The 16,143-nt window shown below is 32.7% G+C and overlaps 5 protein-coding genes and 3 pseudogenes across 8 annotated transcripts, besides 5 other annotated features; 3 read left to right on the forward strand and 5 right to left on the reverse strand.

Moving 5' to 3' along the window:
- Window positions 1–12,089: part of a mobile genetic element that runs on past the window's edge.
- On the reverse strand, window positions 658–1,596 carry TVAGG3_0006360 (organellar and viral DNA polymerase type B; the record flags this gene model as incomplete). Its single annotated transcript, XM_051219792.1, has 1 exon — window positions 658–1,596. The coding sequence occupies one exon, from the start codon at window positions 1,594–1,596 to the stop codon at window positions 658–660; it is 939 nt and encodes a 312-aa protein (XP_051104778.1).
- Window positions 3,453–4,003, reverse strand: TVAGG3_0006370 (annotated as a pseudogene). The gene has a single exon. A coding segment is annotated over exon 1 (551 nt).
- TVAGG3_0006380 (phage tail repeat-like family) lies at window positions 4,044–4,442 on the reverse strand (the record flags this gene model as incomplete). The annotated part of the gene is made up of 1 exon (XM_051219793.1): window positions 4,044–4,442. The coding sequence occupies one exon, from the start codon at window positions 4,440–4,442 to the stop codon at window positions 4,044–4,046; it is 399 nt and encodes a 132-aa protein (XP_051104779.1).
- Window positions 5,585–6,215, reverse strand: TVAGG3_0006390 (annotated as a pseudogene). The gene has a single exon. A coding segment is annotated over exon 1 (631 nt).
- Window positions 6,307–7,070, reverse strand: TVAGG3_0006400 (annotated as a pseudogene). Its single transcript has one exon. A coding segment is annotated over exon 1 (764 nt).
- Window positions 7,088–7,852, forward strand: TVAGG3_0006410 (uncharacterized protein; the record flags this gene model as incomplete). The annotated part of the gene is made up of 1 exon (XM_051219794.1): window positions 7,088–7,852. One exon carries the CDS (start codon window positions 7,088–7,090, stop codon window positions 7,850–7,852), a length of 765 nt encoding a protein of 254 aa, XP_051104780.1.
- TVAGG3_0006420 (uncharacterized protein) lies at window positions 8,688–9,089 on the forward strand (the record flags this gene model as incomplete). The annotated part of the gene is made up of 1 exon (XM_051219795.1): window positions 8,688–9,089. One exon carries the CDS (start codon window positions 8,688–8,690, stop codon window positions 9,087–9,089), a length of 402 nt encoding a protein of 133 aa, XP_051104781.1.
- Window positions 11,610–12,089: a terminal%2Cinverted (terminal inverted repeat of Maverick-1A transposon ID:TVAGG3_0006290).
- Window positions 12,090–12,248: 159 nt separating this feature from the next.
- Window positions 12,249–14,277: a mobile genetic element.
- TVAGG3_0006440 (MULE transposase domain-containing protein) lies at window positions 12,483–13,601 on the forward strand (the record flags this gene model as incomplete). The annotated part of the gene is made up of 1 exon (XM_001305081.1): window positions 12,483–13,601. The coding sequence occupies one exon, from the start codon at window positions 12,483–12,485 to the stop codon at window positions 13,599–13,601; it is 1,119 nt and encodes a 372-aa protein (XP_001305082.1).
- A 585-nt stretch (window positions 14,278–14,862) lies between the features above and the next one.
- Window positions 14,863–14,900: a mobile genetic element.
- Window positions 14,863–14,900: a terminal%2Cinverted (terminal inverted repeat of Banshee-A3 transposon ID:TVAGG3_0006450).
- Window positions 14,901–16,143: the final 1,243 nt, after the last annotated feature.

Here is a 16,143-nt window from a genome sequence, read left to right on the forward strand (position 1 = left end):
GGCAATTTTTCACGATTTTCATAGAGTTTTGGCGACTGGGGTTTTTTACCTACTCGCTGTTCTTCACTGTTTTCAGAAAAAAGTATGTCTCGCTGTGCTTCATTTAATAGTTCAATAGTGCTTTGGTTCCTAAACCAGTCTTTAGGAAGTTTAGTATCTGGAGCATAACATGCTGTCAAAATACTTTGCATTTGGTACATGTCATCTTTGACTGAACGAATGAGACGTAACTGTTTGTTATATTGTATGTACTCGTATTCTTCATTTATGGCTTCATGGACTATAACTGTTGTTGTGTTCTCTGATGTTGTCATTACTGTCTTTACATACAAAATAAAAAAATAAATAAAAATAAAACTAACTTTATTTTTTCTATCTTAAGGAAATTCATGATTTTTGTGCTGAATTCAATAAAAATATAATTTAGGTGAAGAGGTGAGATTTCACCTCTTTTTTCACCTTTTTTTCACCCCAGTTATTTTATAAACGTTTCACATGGTAAACGTTATTTTTGGAATTTTGTGAAAACTCAACGGTTTGACACATGCCCTAAAAATTATTTTACTCAGAATTTTGTTGCTGAATTCAGCAAAAATATAATTTAGGTGAAGAGGTGAGATTTCACCTCTTTTTTCACCTGTTTTTTCACCTCTTTTTTCACAAGCGTTTTACATGAATTGTACGATGTATATTTGAAATCCTAAACAGTTTCGTAGCTTCTATTTCTTCTTTTAGTACATCGAATGTTTTAACGATACCGAAAGTTTCTTTATACTTCTTCTTGACGTCAGATAGAAGGAAATCTTCTGCTGTTGGATAGTTTTTGTTCAGAAATGCTAACATGTCCATTTTATCTTCTGCTGGTTTTTCTGCTTCTTTCTTTAAGTCTGCATAGTCGTTTCGCATACGTTCTATCTCTTTGACGGAGTAGTTATATTTCCTCATTGCTGCTTTACATTTAGAACATTGCGGCATCGTTTTTGCGTTATACATTGAAATAAAACCAGCTAAAACAACTAAAGCGTCAATTGCTCTCTTCATCTCAAACATAGCGGGTCTTATTTGTTCGTTCCATACTTTGCCTCTTCTATCTTTATCTCTTATTTCCCAAACACATTTTGCAACTAATGAAACAAAGTTATCGTAAGTCTTAAACTCCTCAGATTTATATATGTCAGAAATGTTTTTATAAACCATGTCGCAATCTTTGTCCATAACTTTATGGTTGCAATGAAAACCAAGGAATTCATAATTTACTTTACGTATGAACTTCTTTATTTCTACTGAATCAGTAACTTTAACTTCAATTTCGTCGAATTCAGGAATAGTTAGTTTTTGCTGTTGGATTTCAGGCAATTTGGGTAAATGGTCAATAATGTCCTGCATTTCATAAAGATATTCTTCATTTTCTTCATCCTGTGCGGTACAGTCTAAATTACTTGTTAAAAGTTCTTGCTTTATTCTTTGTATTTCTGTTTCGAAAGTAAATGAAGAAGGAATGAAGTTTTTCATCTCTACTAACATAGATGTTGGATTCATGACTAACGAGTTTGGTGCTGTTGTTTGAATTGTTGTTGTGCCGATTGTTGAAATCATATCTTTTATACAAAATAAAAAAATAAATAAAAATAAAACTAACTTTATTTTTTCTGTCTTAAGGAAATTCATGAAAATTCACGGGGGTGAAAAAACAGGTGAAAAAACAGGTGAGATCTCACCTCTTCACCTAAACATTATTTTTGGTGAAAAATGACCAAATTTCATGAATTTTCACAAAAGACCAAAAATAAACGCTTTACATGTATTTTTCAGCAACTTCGTCAAATAATTTTATAGCTTTATCTATCTCATCTACTTCAAACGTTTCTTTACCTTTCATGGGAGCACCATACCTTTTCTCAAACTTTTCAAGTAGTTCTGTTTCTGCAGCTCTTATATCATTAACGAACACAACCTTGACTCTATTGACTGTACTGTCATATCTTTGAGTTATATTATATGTTCTTCCTATCTTATATCTCTTTGTATTGAAGTCCTTCGGTTTCTGAACGATGTAAAGTAAGCCTTCACTGCAACGTTCTGAGTCGAATGAACCATAAGTTATGAAGTTATATCCAACAACTGGGTCAATCCATAACAAAACTATTGGTATAAGACTTTTGTCAATGAGATATGCTCTTGTTCCATGAAATGCTACTGATATCATAAGCTCAGGATTTCTTGTCAAAATTTTCTGAGTTGAAGCATTTCTAACCCAGTCGTTTGTTTTCTTTCCAGATGGTGTTATAATGTCTGACAAAGAATATTTGTTGTATTTCTTTGAGTATCTTACGTTTAAATCACCTATTCTAACCACTTTGGTGTCATTGTCTATCTTTCTAACTGTTTCAAACTCAATGTTTGTCATTACTGTCTTTACATACAAAATAAAAATTTTTCTTAGAAAAAATTAGCGTTATTTTCTAACTAATGAAATTCATTATTTTTGTGCTGAATTCAATAAAAATAAAGTTTATGTTAGCATGTTAGATCTAACATTCTACCTAAAAATTATTTTTTATTTTTTCTATCTTAAGGAAATTCATGAGAATTCATGAGTTTTTGACGAAGTGCAAAAGTTCACTTCGTGTCATAATGCAAAAAAATAATGCTGAAAACACACAAAATTCATGAGTTTTTGACGAAGTGCAAAAGTTCACTTCGTGTCATAATGCAAAAAAATAATGCTGAAAACACACAAAATTCATGAGTTTTTGACGAAGTGCAAAAGTTCACTTCGTGTCATAATGCAAAAAAATAATGCTGAAAACACACAAAATTCATGAGTTTTGTGTGTTTTAGACCATGTTAGAAAACAGGTGAGATCTCACCTCTTCACCTAAAATATATTTTGTCTGATTTACATCTAATGAAAAAGTTTAGAAGAATTTTCTTATTCTTTCTGGCATATTTTTGTCTTTCCAGTACTCCCGCTCTAATGGTCCCAGATGTGTTGGCTTTGACTCTCTCAAGTTCTTAGATGGTATAACATCTTCAACACCTCCTTCATATCTTACTTTATAAGTGTCATCGTTTATGTTGTAGTCAAGTATTTCAATAACCACTCCTCGCTTTGCTTCGTCAATGGTTTCAGCAAGTTTGCCATTACTACTTTCGACTAATTTATGACGAGGATAAAACGCAATAGAGTCGTCAGCAGCTTTTATAAGATATCCATTACCTTGCGTAGAGTCTACGATATAATAATTTCGACTTAACCTTAAACGTTTCTTTGTCAACGGTTTGTCGTCAAGAACTACACGAACTTTTGTACCAGGAATGAGGGTAAATTGTGTTGAATTTCTGATATTTTGTGTTTGGCTTCGTTTCTTTTGTATATACTTTTCTTCTTGTTGTTGTGTCATTGAATTTGGTGTATGTCCTGTTGTAGAATGTGTTGAGGAATTATATACTTCGAGAAAATGTTTCATTGTTTCTTCGGTAAAGTCTCGCTCTTGGTTTAAATCTCTGAGCGTCCTTATGAAGCGGTTTATGATGCCGAGTATGTTATGGTTATGGTCTTCAGTAGTGTAGTGAGTTATGTTATGCTTAATGAGAAATTCTGTGATTTCATTGCTGAGGTATGCACTGTCTTGGTCTGATGTTAAAGTACTTGGGTTATGTTCTGCTACAAACTTTGTAAAACTCTTAACACTTCACGAGTTCCTTTATTTTTCATTATATACGCAAAAGCTTTACGAGTGTTAACATTAATGAAGATGAGGAATGGTTTATGTCCTCCTTTTCTGCTTTGAATGAGAGTGTCAAATTGGTATGCGTCAGGAGTGTTGGAGTAAATTGGTAAAAAGTAGTCGTAAGGGTTTATTTTTGTTTGATGTACAACATTTTTGTCAAAGAACCTTTTCACTTCAGCTCTGTTAGTAAATCCCCAACTCTTTGCAGCTTCATTGAACTTCTTAAATGACCTCCATGGATGTTGTTCGAATACTTCTTTCAAGCTCATTTATGTAAAGTTAAAGATTTTATTCTAGGCTCAAGCGCGTTCATTGAACGCGGTACCATGCAAATACAGTCACAAATGGTGGCATGTAATCTGCACCCAAGCCTGTTGGATTTGTTGTGAAAGTATGGGCATGATTTCCTGCGGTTCCACAGAAAATACCTGCGCTTGAATCTACTGGGTCACTTGAAATATCATATCTATGCATTCCCTGTCTATCCGAACCTGCTGCAAGATTTGTATAACCTCTTTTTGTTATTGAATGTGAATGACTACCTGTTGTGTTTGTAGTTCCTGTATGAGTGTGCGGTGGAAGGTTTGCTTCAGTAATTTTCTTCGAACCTCCTGTTTGCTTTGAAGAGTTAGCACAGTATAAGAATTTGTCTACAATCTGCTGCCATGTACCAAAACCTAAAACTGTTGCTGGATTTGTTGAGTTCATTGAAGTATAAATAGAGCCTATAGGATATAATGTTTGAAGAATCTGTCTTTAATGTTTGAAGCTCTGTTTTGTCTGCTTTCTTGTCATATAAATCTTGAGCAGTGAATTTAATATTATGTTCATCCTTCATGACATAAACATCTTTACATCTAATGTTTCTCATCGTCGTTATGTCGTCATCCGATGTTAAACCTTGTGGAAAGTTAGGAGGTTTACAATATAATGCATCCCCACCAGTTCCTTCAACCGTTCCTTCAATACTTTCTATAGCAACAGTTGTGAAGAAATCATGTGTATGGTTCTTGTCTGCTTTTTTATCTAACATTGCTGGTAGTTCATATGTTTCAAAGTTTCTGACATGACCTTTGATATTTATACATTTGTTATTTAAGGAGTTTAGTGTATCTTTTACGCTTGTACTTGGATTCTCTAAAGGTGCACTTGAACCAAGGGTATAGTTCAATATTATGTCGTCTGCTCTAACAGTTGAGAAGGAGTTATGTGTATGATTTTTGTCAGCTTTACTATTTAATGTAGCTTGAAGTTCATTTATATCGGAGATGTTGTGTTTATGAGATTTCAAAACTTTGTTCATTGCTTCGAGTTCAACTTTGTCAGCTTTACTTTTAATAGCATCTTCAAACGTTATTTTTGACTTAACTCTCAAAGTAAATCTTGGTTCAACTAATACACCGTTAACATGAAAGTAGAGGCATAAATTTCACCGGTATAACCAAATGCTTCTGGTGCTTTAGCTACATCATACTGTACAGTACAGCTTATGTCATAACCTTTAGCACGAATGTATTTATATCTTCTTTCATTAACATTTTTTGTCTTCGCTTCATCACTTCGTGTTAAATATCCATGGTAGTCCGTTATAATCTGTTCGTCTGAAGTTATATAATGAACATGGTTTTTATCTGCTTTACTATTTAATGTAGCTTGAAGTTCATTTATATCGGAGATATTGTGTTTATGAGATTTCAAAACTTTGTTCATTGCGTCAAGTTCATTTTTATCTGCTTTACTATTTAATGTAGCTTGAAGTTCATTTATATCGGAGATATTGTGTTTATGTTCTTTATCTGCTTTTTCGGCTAATTTCTCTTCTATCTCATTTATTTCAAGTTCATGCCTACCACCACCTCCCGAAGAAGTATTTTTCTTCAGCTCTTGAAGAACGTCCACTTCGCCATCTTTGGTGTCAATAATGAGACTTTGAGTTAAAACCTTTCCTGTCTTAATGGATGTTTGTAAAACTTCTTCTTCACCGTGTTCGGGGTCATGGTCGTCATCATATCTTGTGAAATCAGAGATGTTGTCATACATTAAGCATATCTGTCTCAAAAGTTCTGCTATTTGAAACTGGAACGAAAGATATACAGAACTTTCATCATCTCCTAAAGTCAAGTCTGCTTTCTTAAGTATTTCTTGAATGTATGCAATGAGAACAGAGTACCTTGGAAAATATTCGAACAATATTTCATTAGCTGTTGGTTTTGGTGGTTCTTCTGGAGTTTCTGCATCTCTTGACTTCAATGCTCTTGCTCTCAAAGACCTAAATGTTAGAGCACCGGGTTTTACAAAGGACTTTATAAATGCTTTAATAGTTCCTGGTAAGTTATTGTTAGCATTAAGTAAGTTCCTTATGCTTCCATCATGTACGTCCATAGCACTATGTAAAAAATCTATACTTTTCTTGTAGTCAGCAATAGACTGACTGTGATTTTTTAAAGATTTGTCAATACCTTTAAGCCAATCTTCATGCATGTCTGATACTGAGCCAAGAATATCATTTGCTTCCTTTAGTGTATTTTGTGCTTCTCGTAAAGTATCCAATCCCGTACGTGCATTGTTTGCTATACGTCTTACAGTATCTATTTGACTCCTTGTTTCTTGCATCCAACCAGATAAAGTTTTAATAGTATCCGAACCATTTGAAATGAAGTTCAAAGCATTTTTAACGTCATCTAAAGCTTCTTCACCAAGTACTGCCCATATCTTTCCGATTTGGTATTGAAGAACTCCATATGAAGCAGCTGTTAAACCAGTATTTATAAGGTCCCATATCCATGATTTAGCAGTTTTTCCATCCTTTCCATCCTTTCCATCCAAACCGTTTTCGCCTTGAGGTCCTTGTATTCCTTGTATTCCTTGTATTCCTTGTGGTCCTTGTATTCCTTGTGGTCCGGTGTCACCCTTCTCTCCTTTCAGTTCATCTTTATGTTCGTTATAATATTCTAATGTCATAAGGTGTACATCATTACTGCTACCAGCAACGCCGAGAATTTGTTTCTCATTCATGACTAAATTCTTTAGGCATTTAATGTTGTCGTCAAATCGAAAGCTCTTTAACAATTCAATGAGAACATTTAATACTTTCACTAATGAGGCATCTACTGTAGAATTTATATATTGCACCGTTCCATCATTTATGATGGGAACCTTGCTTGTTGTAATGAATGGGTCATAAGTGTTAAAAGTATCGAAATCAATGACTTTTTTAGTTTTTCCATCGTCAATGACTAAATCATTGCCTTCAATGGTTAAAGTTGAGTTTTCGTTTACTAGTTCATGTGCTCTTCTTGCTTCATTTGTTTCATACGCATATGCAGCAATAGTCATATTTTAATGAGAATAAAATGTTGTTCTATTTGCAAAGTACAGACCCAAACGAATACGGGACAGTAAAGCTACAAACAAACTTAGGTCTTCAGAATGAAGCGCTTGCTTTCAGAGTTGTTGACTTTAATACTATTGCTTCATTCGTTATAACTGACGAAACAGATTTCATAGAGATTGAAATAGATGACAAAAGAAGTTTTATAACATTTCCTAACAGAGCAGAGTATAGAATAGATAAAATTGCTGGAGTCATAGATACTCTCATAAATGAAGAAACTATTGACAACATAGATGTCGAACTCTCTTCTGAGGGAACATTGAAGTTCAGTAGCAAGAAAGAGTTCAAGATAACACGAATGAGTCATAGAGTTCAACTTCTTTTAGGAGCATACCATATGACATTTCCTTTGAAAAGTGTTGACAAAACGATTGAGATGAAATCTGTTCCATACGTATGTTATGGCAATTGTTTATACATTGAGTCTAAAATAGCTAATGTCACAGGTATTTCAGGAGTTAATAGTAAAGGTTCAGTAGAATATAAATCCTTCTGTTATGCAGTCAATTCAATGTTCATTCCAAACGTTCCTGTCATAGCAACTCATTTAGGTAAATGGGTTCGCATTAGTCCTCATAATTTGAAAGACATGCAATTCAGACTTGTTGACTTTCAAGGAGAGCCTGTAGAACTGAAGGCACCAGTGCGAATGACTGTTGAAGTTGACTTTTTAGAAAATATTAAATGCAACAGCTTACAAGAGAACTCAGAGCTAAAAATATAAAGTATGAATGTTATGTATTAGGTCATGAACTTTGGTTGTTGCTGTTTGATGAAACAAATGAGTTAGTTATGTCAGTCAAGAGAACAGAAAAATATTGTGTTAGTGAAAACTGCACCAAGTCAATAAGATTAGGTTTGCATTATGAAGATGAGTTCGATACTGTTGAAGAAGTTTTGGATAGATATTACAAATTGCTTTAATTTACTAAAACATATTTCAAGCAAAGTTTATATTCTGTTGAAAGTTTTGTATACTCGTTCGAATATTTATACTTAAACTCAACTCCTGTAGTTCCTGGTGTTTCAATGATGCGGATGTTACCTATTTTCATGAATATGGCGTTTGACCACAGCATTCGATTTCAGGGTCGAGATAGTCAATGACACATTGTTTCCCTGTTATTCGTGAGATAACATTTTCAAGGTCCTCCTTTGTTAGAATTATTTGGTTCTTGCTTATAAGATTTGTCAAAAGCTTCTTATCGTCTTTGAGTAAAATTGTTTGGTATAACTGAAGAAGGTAATGGTCTACGTTATCTGAAGGATTTGTTTGAACATTTGTGTAAGGGTTGTCGTTGGCTTCTCTTGAAAGAATTTGGTCCAGTGGTGGATACTCTAACTTAACATCTGATGTAGCGTTAGCGTTTGAAGCTGAGTTTAAATTCACGGATTTCAGTTCTGGTTCTTTTTCTTTCAAACACTCTGAACTATAGTTCTTTATGACAATATTGTTTGTCGTTCGTGAGTCAACATTTGATGTTGGTTCAATTGGAACATTAACGGCACCAGCTAAGATGGATTTGCTTCTCATTTCATATAGAATAAAAACCTTTTATATGTATGAAATGAACAATATACTCGACAAGGGTTTGAATGTAAAGCTAACGAATGAAAATATTGTTGAATTCACTGAGACAGGTGCTGTGTATAAAGATGTAGAACTACTGAACAAAAGAGCTAAGGGAAGAAGCAGGAACATGAACAAAGGGTGGAAGCCTATAAAAATTTATGTCAATGATGGCTCAGGAGGTTCAAACATAAAGTATGCAGAAAGTTATAGAGTTTATGCTCTCAAAGGTGAAAAGCCTTCATTTAAGAACAGCTATTCTAACGCATATCCTCAAAAGCTAACGGATGGGGAAGTGGATGATATGAATGACAGCAAAAATATTAACAGAAATGGCGACAGAGATGCATGGAATTTGTTTACCATCAGTCAATTGAAGGTTAAACTTTAAAACAATGTTGGTCGTTCCCATGGAATATTTTTGACTTTAATGGTATTAGTCATGATATGAATCTCAAGGTATGAACGAGGAGAGATGAGAGACTTATATGCTTCCCAAATTTCTTCAAAAGGTAATGTTATACCTGACTGTTTCCAAATGAGTTCAATATCATAACGTGAGAAACCTTGAAAGATAACGAAGTCAGTTATGAGACGTTTTATGTTTAAAGCAAAAAGCCATGTTTGCATAAGTATTGCTACAGTTAAGTGGTAATGTCTGACTTTAGTAATGATGTTAGCTAATGGTGAGTCTGGTTTGACACTAAACCTTTTCCGGCGAAGTCGTCACAAACGAGCAGAGTGTTTGAAGGATACTTTTTGAAGGGGTATTTTGAAAGTTTTGACAGAATGTAGTTTGTAAGTCGTTTCATATCGTAAACTCCTGAGTATTGACGTAAGTGGTGTTTGTCAATAATTCTTTCCATCTCCTCAGAAGTCTTTTGCATTCCTGACTGTATGAACTCTACGATGGCATAATATTTCTCTTACGTCGAATGTAACGTTGAAGAAATTCAATGAGTTCACTGTCTGGAACTTTAACGATAGAGGCTTGAACTTTTGACATAAATGTTTTCGCTGTTGAGTCCATAGAGTCTGAAGTTGCTGATATAATGATTTGGTCATAATAAGAGTCGTTTCCTAAACGCTCTGTTATGAGTATATGACGAATGAGGTTAAATGTCTTACCTGAACCCATCTTTCCACAATAGAAACAAACACCATTTGAACAGAACTCATAGTCCTTACTGAAAGGAAGAATAGAGAAGAGTTAAGTTTGTCTGTAGTTTCATTCATGTCTTCATCTACGTCATGTATTAAATGCTTCATTTTATCTCCATTAAAAATGCAAGTCAGAAATATTCAGAACATAGCACCGAGTCTAACTGACAAGAGTATAAAGATATACTATGAACACGTTATGATGAAACCTACCAAAATTCAAGAAAGTCAGTATACTTATGAATATCCAAGACACTGGGTAGAGTATGTAGGAGGTGAGAAAGCTATTGAAATCAAGACAGGTTCGAAGTATTCCAGCAGGAAGAACAATATTATTGAAGAACTTTAATGTTTTGAGGTATAATGATGAAACAAAGAAGCAAGATAGTTTTCCTGTTGCTGTGTATGTGAACTAGACAGGAGATGACATGAAAGTTTTTAATACAAAGCTTCAAACGGTAGTGAGAGAACAACTGACTGCGGAAGGACATCCATTACCTTCAGAAGTTACCATAGCATATAATTTTGAAACAAACTCAATAGATTTTAAAGTCATCTCTGCAAAGAAGTCAGGTTTTACATTTAATGAAGCAGATGTATATTCGAATGAAAACTTCAAAGCTATTGCATGGTTAGATAATGACGATTGCTTTAAGAAAATATTTAAATTCAGTGACTCAAAGATGTCAATAGATGACCTTCGTGGAATGTTACCATCGACGTTTACAGTTGAAGGTTCAGCAGGATTGCTTACAAGATTGTCAATTGGTGGTATTTGGTCTCGTGAGAACATTGTTATAAAATCCAGTATAAGTGAATTTGCTGAAGAATCTATATTATGTCTTTCAAACTACATGTATTCGCCGCCCGAAGCATTATAGTATAACAAACTTTGTCAGTAAGTTTAACATAAGACTTGTCGAACCTTCTTCAATGAAAGATGTTGTGCTACCTAAAGATGGAAAGGATGGACTCATTATTGAGATGATTTTAATTGCATATTAAATGAGCTTGTTCTTAAGGTCGTTCATGATGAAATAACTGTTGTAGAAGATGTTAGCAATTGTTCAGACATTTTGAAGCGTATAGATGATATAAGAAATAAGTTAGATAGACCGCAAAGCGGTGAGGGCGAAGCCCGTGAGAACGCTTATGTTTCATTGACTTTCTCCAGTAACGAGAACTTTTATGAGATAATATTGAAGAGAGATGATTTTAATATGGGTAAATGGTAGCTTGGGCAGCTTTAGGCGCAATGGGAACAAAAGCATTAGCATTTGGAGCAAAAGCACTTGGAGCTTATGACGCAGTAAATAAAATGAGTGGAGGAAGGGTTTCGAAGACATTAGACAAATAAAGGAAGATTGGAGGCTGGGTTGCAAAGAAGTTAAGATTAAATAAAATAGGGCTCATAAATAAAGCATCCAATTTGGTTGCGACTGAGTCAGAAAATGCTTTAGGAAAGGACGATGAGTTTGCAAAACACGCAAAAGACTTTAATGACCAGATGAAAGGTGAAACAATGCATTTAAATAGAGTCGATGGAACTAAAGAAAATGTTTCTTCTCCACTAGTAGTTCTTCCGTATGGTCCCTATGGAATGTATGGAAACCCTTACGAAAGACCATTTGACCCATTGACTGGTGGAAGTAATTGGTATCATTACGGACGAAGAAGAAAGACAGTCAAGTTGGAGACAGACGTGAAGAAAGCAACTAAAAAGAAACCAAGGAAGAGAGTTATAAAACAATGAATTCAACAGGGTGAAAAAAGAGGTGAAAAAAGAGGTGAGATCTCACCACTTCACCTAAATTTATTTTTGTGCTATGTTTTCATACGTGTGAGGGTGGTGATATCATTTATTTTTAAGTTCATTTTTTTTTTATTTTTATATAAATGACGAAAACTATTGAGATAACAAACTACAACGGTCATGAGTTCAAGAATTTGTTCTTCGTTCCTCGTGAAAATACATTCTATCAGATACGAGGGAGAAAGGGTAAAGTTAGTTTGAGCGTTTATGACAACAAACATAATGGGAGATATATAAAAGCAATAGATACAAACGGTAAGCGTGTTTCATTAGCTTTGTCAAAACTTACTAACATTTATTTTGACAGTGACTTTGACTCTGACGATTGGAGTGACAGCAGCGATACTGAAGAATATGAACTATTGTGTGAAGCACAGCAATGGGAAGCGCTGCAATACTTTTGTAAATGAGAACATTAGTGGGAACGTTAGTGAGAACGTTTATTTTTTCATTAGTGAAGTCGTTAGTGAAGTCATTAGTGAAGTCATTTATGTGTCAGATGGTTTTGTAAATATTTAAGGTTAAGTTGGGTAAGGTGGAACGCAGTGCCGCCGTACCCAAGTTATGTATACTAACTCGTATCCCCTATGCAAGGCAAAATTTAGGGTTGAAGAACAAAATGGAGTGTTTACTATAAGCAAAGTTAATGAAGAACATTGCCATCATATAGGAGTTGAAATGGGTTCACATTACGCGAGTAAATTTTATCAAAAATGGATCGAACTTTATATTAAAAACGGTGGAAAGCAATTTCTTGCTCAAAAAGCATTTTTTGATAAGTTCGGAATTGATACGAATAACAAAGAAACGATGAAACTTTTCGCGCAGTCTACTGATGCTTTAAAGCACAAATTTTATCGCCTTGATGAGATTATTGCACAAAGATTATCAAACGATCCTTACACTTCTTTAGAAGCATTTTTGAATAATTTACAGGAAGAGTGCCCAGATGATCTCGTTCAATTTGATTACAATGGAGATTTTTCCGAGTTTACAATCATATATGCACCTTTTGCTGCAAAAGAATTGGTGAATAGAATTGATAACCCTCTCCACGTCGATTCCACTCATTCTTTAATTAAAGGAAAGATCCAATTGTTTGCAGTAACAATGAAAACAAGTCAAAACACAATTTTCCCCTTTTGCTATTTTTTAGTGAACCCTCAGACATCTGAAAAAATTCAAGAATGTTTGGTGAAATTCTGTGAGTTTGCGCACCTGGATCCACAGCATTGGAGCGCTGACTGTGCGCTAAACATTGCTCGCGCAATTGAGGACGGATTTCCTCTTGCGCAGCTCAGTTGGTGCGCTGTGCATGTTTTACGCGCATGTGCAAAAGTTGGAAGCTATTTTGACAATCCACAGAATTTTGAGAACTTCTATTTAGCAATGGACTTTTTGACATTACGTGCAGATGCAACGAATGCAGAAAAGCTGGCTGAAGAGTCTGATGAAACATATGAGTTCTTGACAACAATGTTAGAAGAAGAAGAACCGCGCGCTTTGAAGTATTTCGATAAACAATGGAGAAGAACCAAAGAACATTGGATGATGTTATATCGTGGAGAAGGTGATTCCACGAATAACATTGCGGAATCACACTTTCATCAATTAAAGCAAACATTTTTCTTGGGTAAGAAAAATGAGCGCATTGATGACATCGTCATAACTCTCATCACTGTTGTGATTCCAAATGCGATTATTAAGGTTCAAGTCGCTAATGTTTTGAATGAAGAAAGAGCAGTAAGAATTCTTACAAGGGCAGGTAATCAGATTGTTGAGCAAAGAGCTTCAAAACACGATGAATGTTTGAAATTAATTCAACACATTTTGGAAATTGTCGAAAGCCGAAGGATTGAACCTAATGTCCTTATTCCATCTTTGAAGGCAATATTAAATTTGGCACAAAGAAGTTTAAAGGAAGAGTAAGCAAGATTAGATAATTTGGACTTTTTTTAAAATTAATGAATAAACAGTATATTTTTGAAGTGTAAGCTTATTTACCTGAAGCTATATTACTTAATATAACATTCAAAGTATTATTGCTATTTATTGGAGAACAAATTTATGTAATTTTCACATGAAAATTGATAAATTTGTATTTCCTTATGATAATCAATTTTTGTATTTGTAGAGAGTCTCCCTGCATGATATCAAGACTTGGCTATTAGTCTTTATCCATTTTTGAAAATTGTATTGTAAATTGTAAGAATTTCTGAATACTACTACTATAAAATATAATTGCTTATCAATGTATATTCTCCCTGCATGATATCAAGACTTGGCTATTAGTCTTTATCCATTTTTGAAAATTGTATTGTAAATTGTAAGAATTTCTGAATACTACTACTATAAAATATAATTGCTTATCAATGTATATTCTCCCTGCATGATATCAAGACTTGGCTATTAGTCTTTATCCATTTTTGAAAATTGTATTGTAAATTGTAAGAATTTCTGAATACTACTACTATAAAATATAATTGCTTATCAATGTATATTCTCCCTGCATGATATCAAGACTTGGCTATAAGTCTCTATTCATTATGAGTATGACCCCATTTTTTTTACAAAAAGTGCCGAATTGCAACTTTGTCCCAATCTCCTTCTTCATTTAAATTATAACAATTATTTTTGGTTTTATATTTTTTTGGATCAAATCCATTTTAATAGAATTTATATACTATTCATCTATTAGTAAACACTACCGTATATTATTTTTTAAGCTATCTTATTTTTTGAACTTTTATTCAAATCTTTGGTCGCAAGAAGAATTGCATGATAAATAAAAACATTTAATCAAAGTCAATTTTATTTTTCATATTCAAATGGACTGAGTGTTAACATTTAACATTTTTTGCTAATTGTCGTCAAAAATTAGGCGTAAAGCAAAAATTAATATTTCATATGGTTTTATGATAGATAAGCATTATATTCCCACTCATTATATTCGTAAATTTTGAGGTTTATCCTTCGCTTTTAAGATCATTGAATTTGATTTTTATATAAAATAGTTATATATTAGAAAATAATATGAGTTTATGTGATATTATTTTTCAGAAGATTTTGTGTTCTTCTTCAAAATTTTATTTTTTTATTAAAAAGAATCTTTACAAAATATACATTTACTTTAATTAATATTTAAAAACGTGCTCTATCAAAAGTTCCAAAAATTCAATATTTTAGCTTTTCTGAGGTGTCACTTTTGATGAATTTCTGTTTACAACATGTGAATCCTAATTTTTTAACGTTGTTAGTTTTGACGCTCATTTCATACAAAATAAAAAAATAAAATAATAAACATAACTAAGTTTTAATTTTTCGTAAGAAGTTTATTTTATTTTTATATATAAATCATTCTTAAGGTCAAACAGACTTCTTATTTTTATATGAATTCCATCCTCTTTAATGTCATCAATGATTTCCATTTCATTATTTTCAATTTCTTCTTCTCGTTTATGAGGTCTTTGATTATGACTCCATTGATTCCATGAAATTAAATATTCTTTATCATTATATTTATACCTCATTAGCTTATTTTGGCTTTCATATTCATTTAATAATTCACAATCTTCATTTTTAAATTGAAGTTTAACCCATTCAGGATTTAAACAATGTTTAATTAATCGCGGAATATCTGACATCATCTATATATAGATTATTTTATAAAAGATAAAAAAATAAATTATTTTAAAATTAATGTTAATTTTTTATAATGTGTTTAGTATATAATATTTATTACTAATTTATTTAATAATGTCGCGCTTTCTTACGAATTCATGACTTAAAAAACGTAAGAAAAAATTTTTATATCATCTATATATATAGAAGATATAAAAATATACCTTCATCTATATATAGACGTAACAAAAAAAGTCACTAAACCCTTCAACATATACTACTACTCTAAAAGTTCAATTTCCGGTCGAAAAAAACTTGAAAACAATTTGTATTCGACGAGTTAAAGAGCTCTATTTATTCTAAATTTTCCAAAAAAAATTAGATTTCGTTTTTTCGCTTCAAAAAATGTTGTTTTAAGTTTTAAAATTTGTAATTCAAAATTTTTTTGGAAAGATTTACGATTTTTTAATACTGCGAATGAGTTTTATTTTACATACTCTATTGATAAATCATATTTTTGTCGAGATATAACTTTTTTAAAAAAAATTATATGCAAAGAGTGTTATAGAATTCTAGAAGGTATAGTGCATAATTTGAAGTATACTATCAAATAAATAAATTTTACAGTTTTTTAGTTTTATTTAGATGTACGTTATTTTAGATGGCTTCGTCGAAAACAAAGCATGTCTGTTAAGTTTATTCTTAACATGGTAAATAAAATGGCAACGAAGCCCAGTGTACTGCGTCTTATGCCGTAGTTTTTGTTATCTTCATACTCAAATACAACAAATACAAATAGATTTATTACGAAAAAACGTATAAAACAAATGATATATTTATTTCTAGACAA

Source organism: Trichomonas vaginalis, chromosome IV (assembly GCF_026262505.1).
Source record: "Trichomonas vaginalis G3 chromosome IV, whole genome shotgun sequence".
NCBI classification, from domain to species: Eukaryota; Parabasalia; order Trichomonadida; family Trichomonadidae; genus Trichomonas; species Trichomonas vaginalis.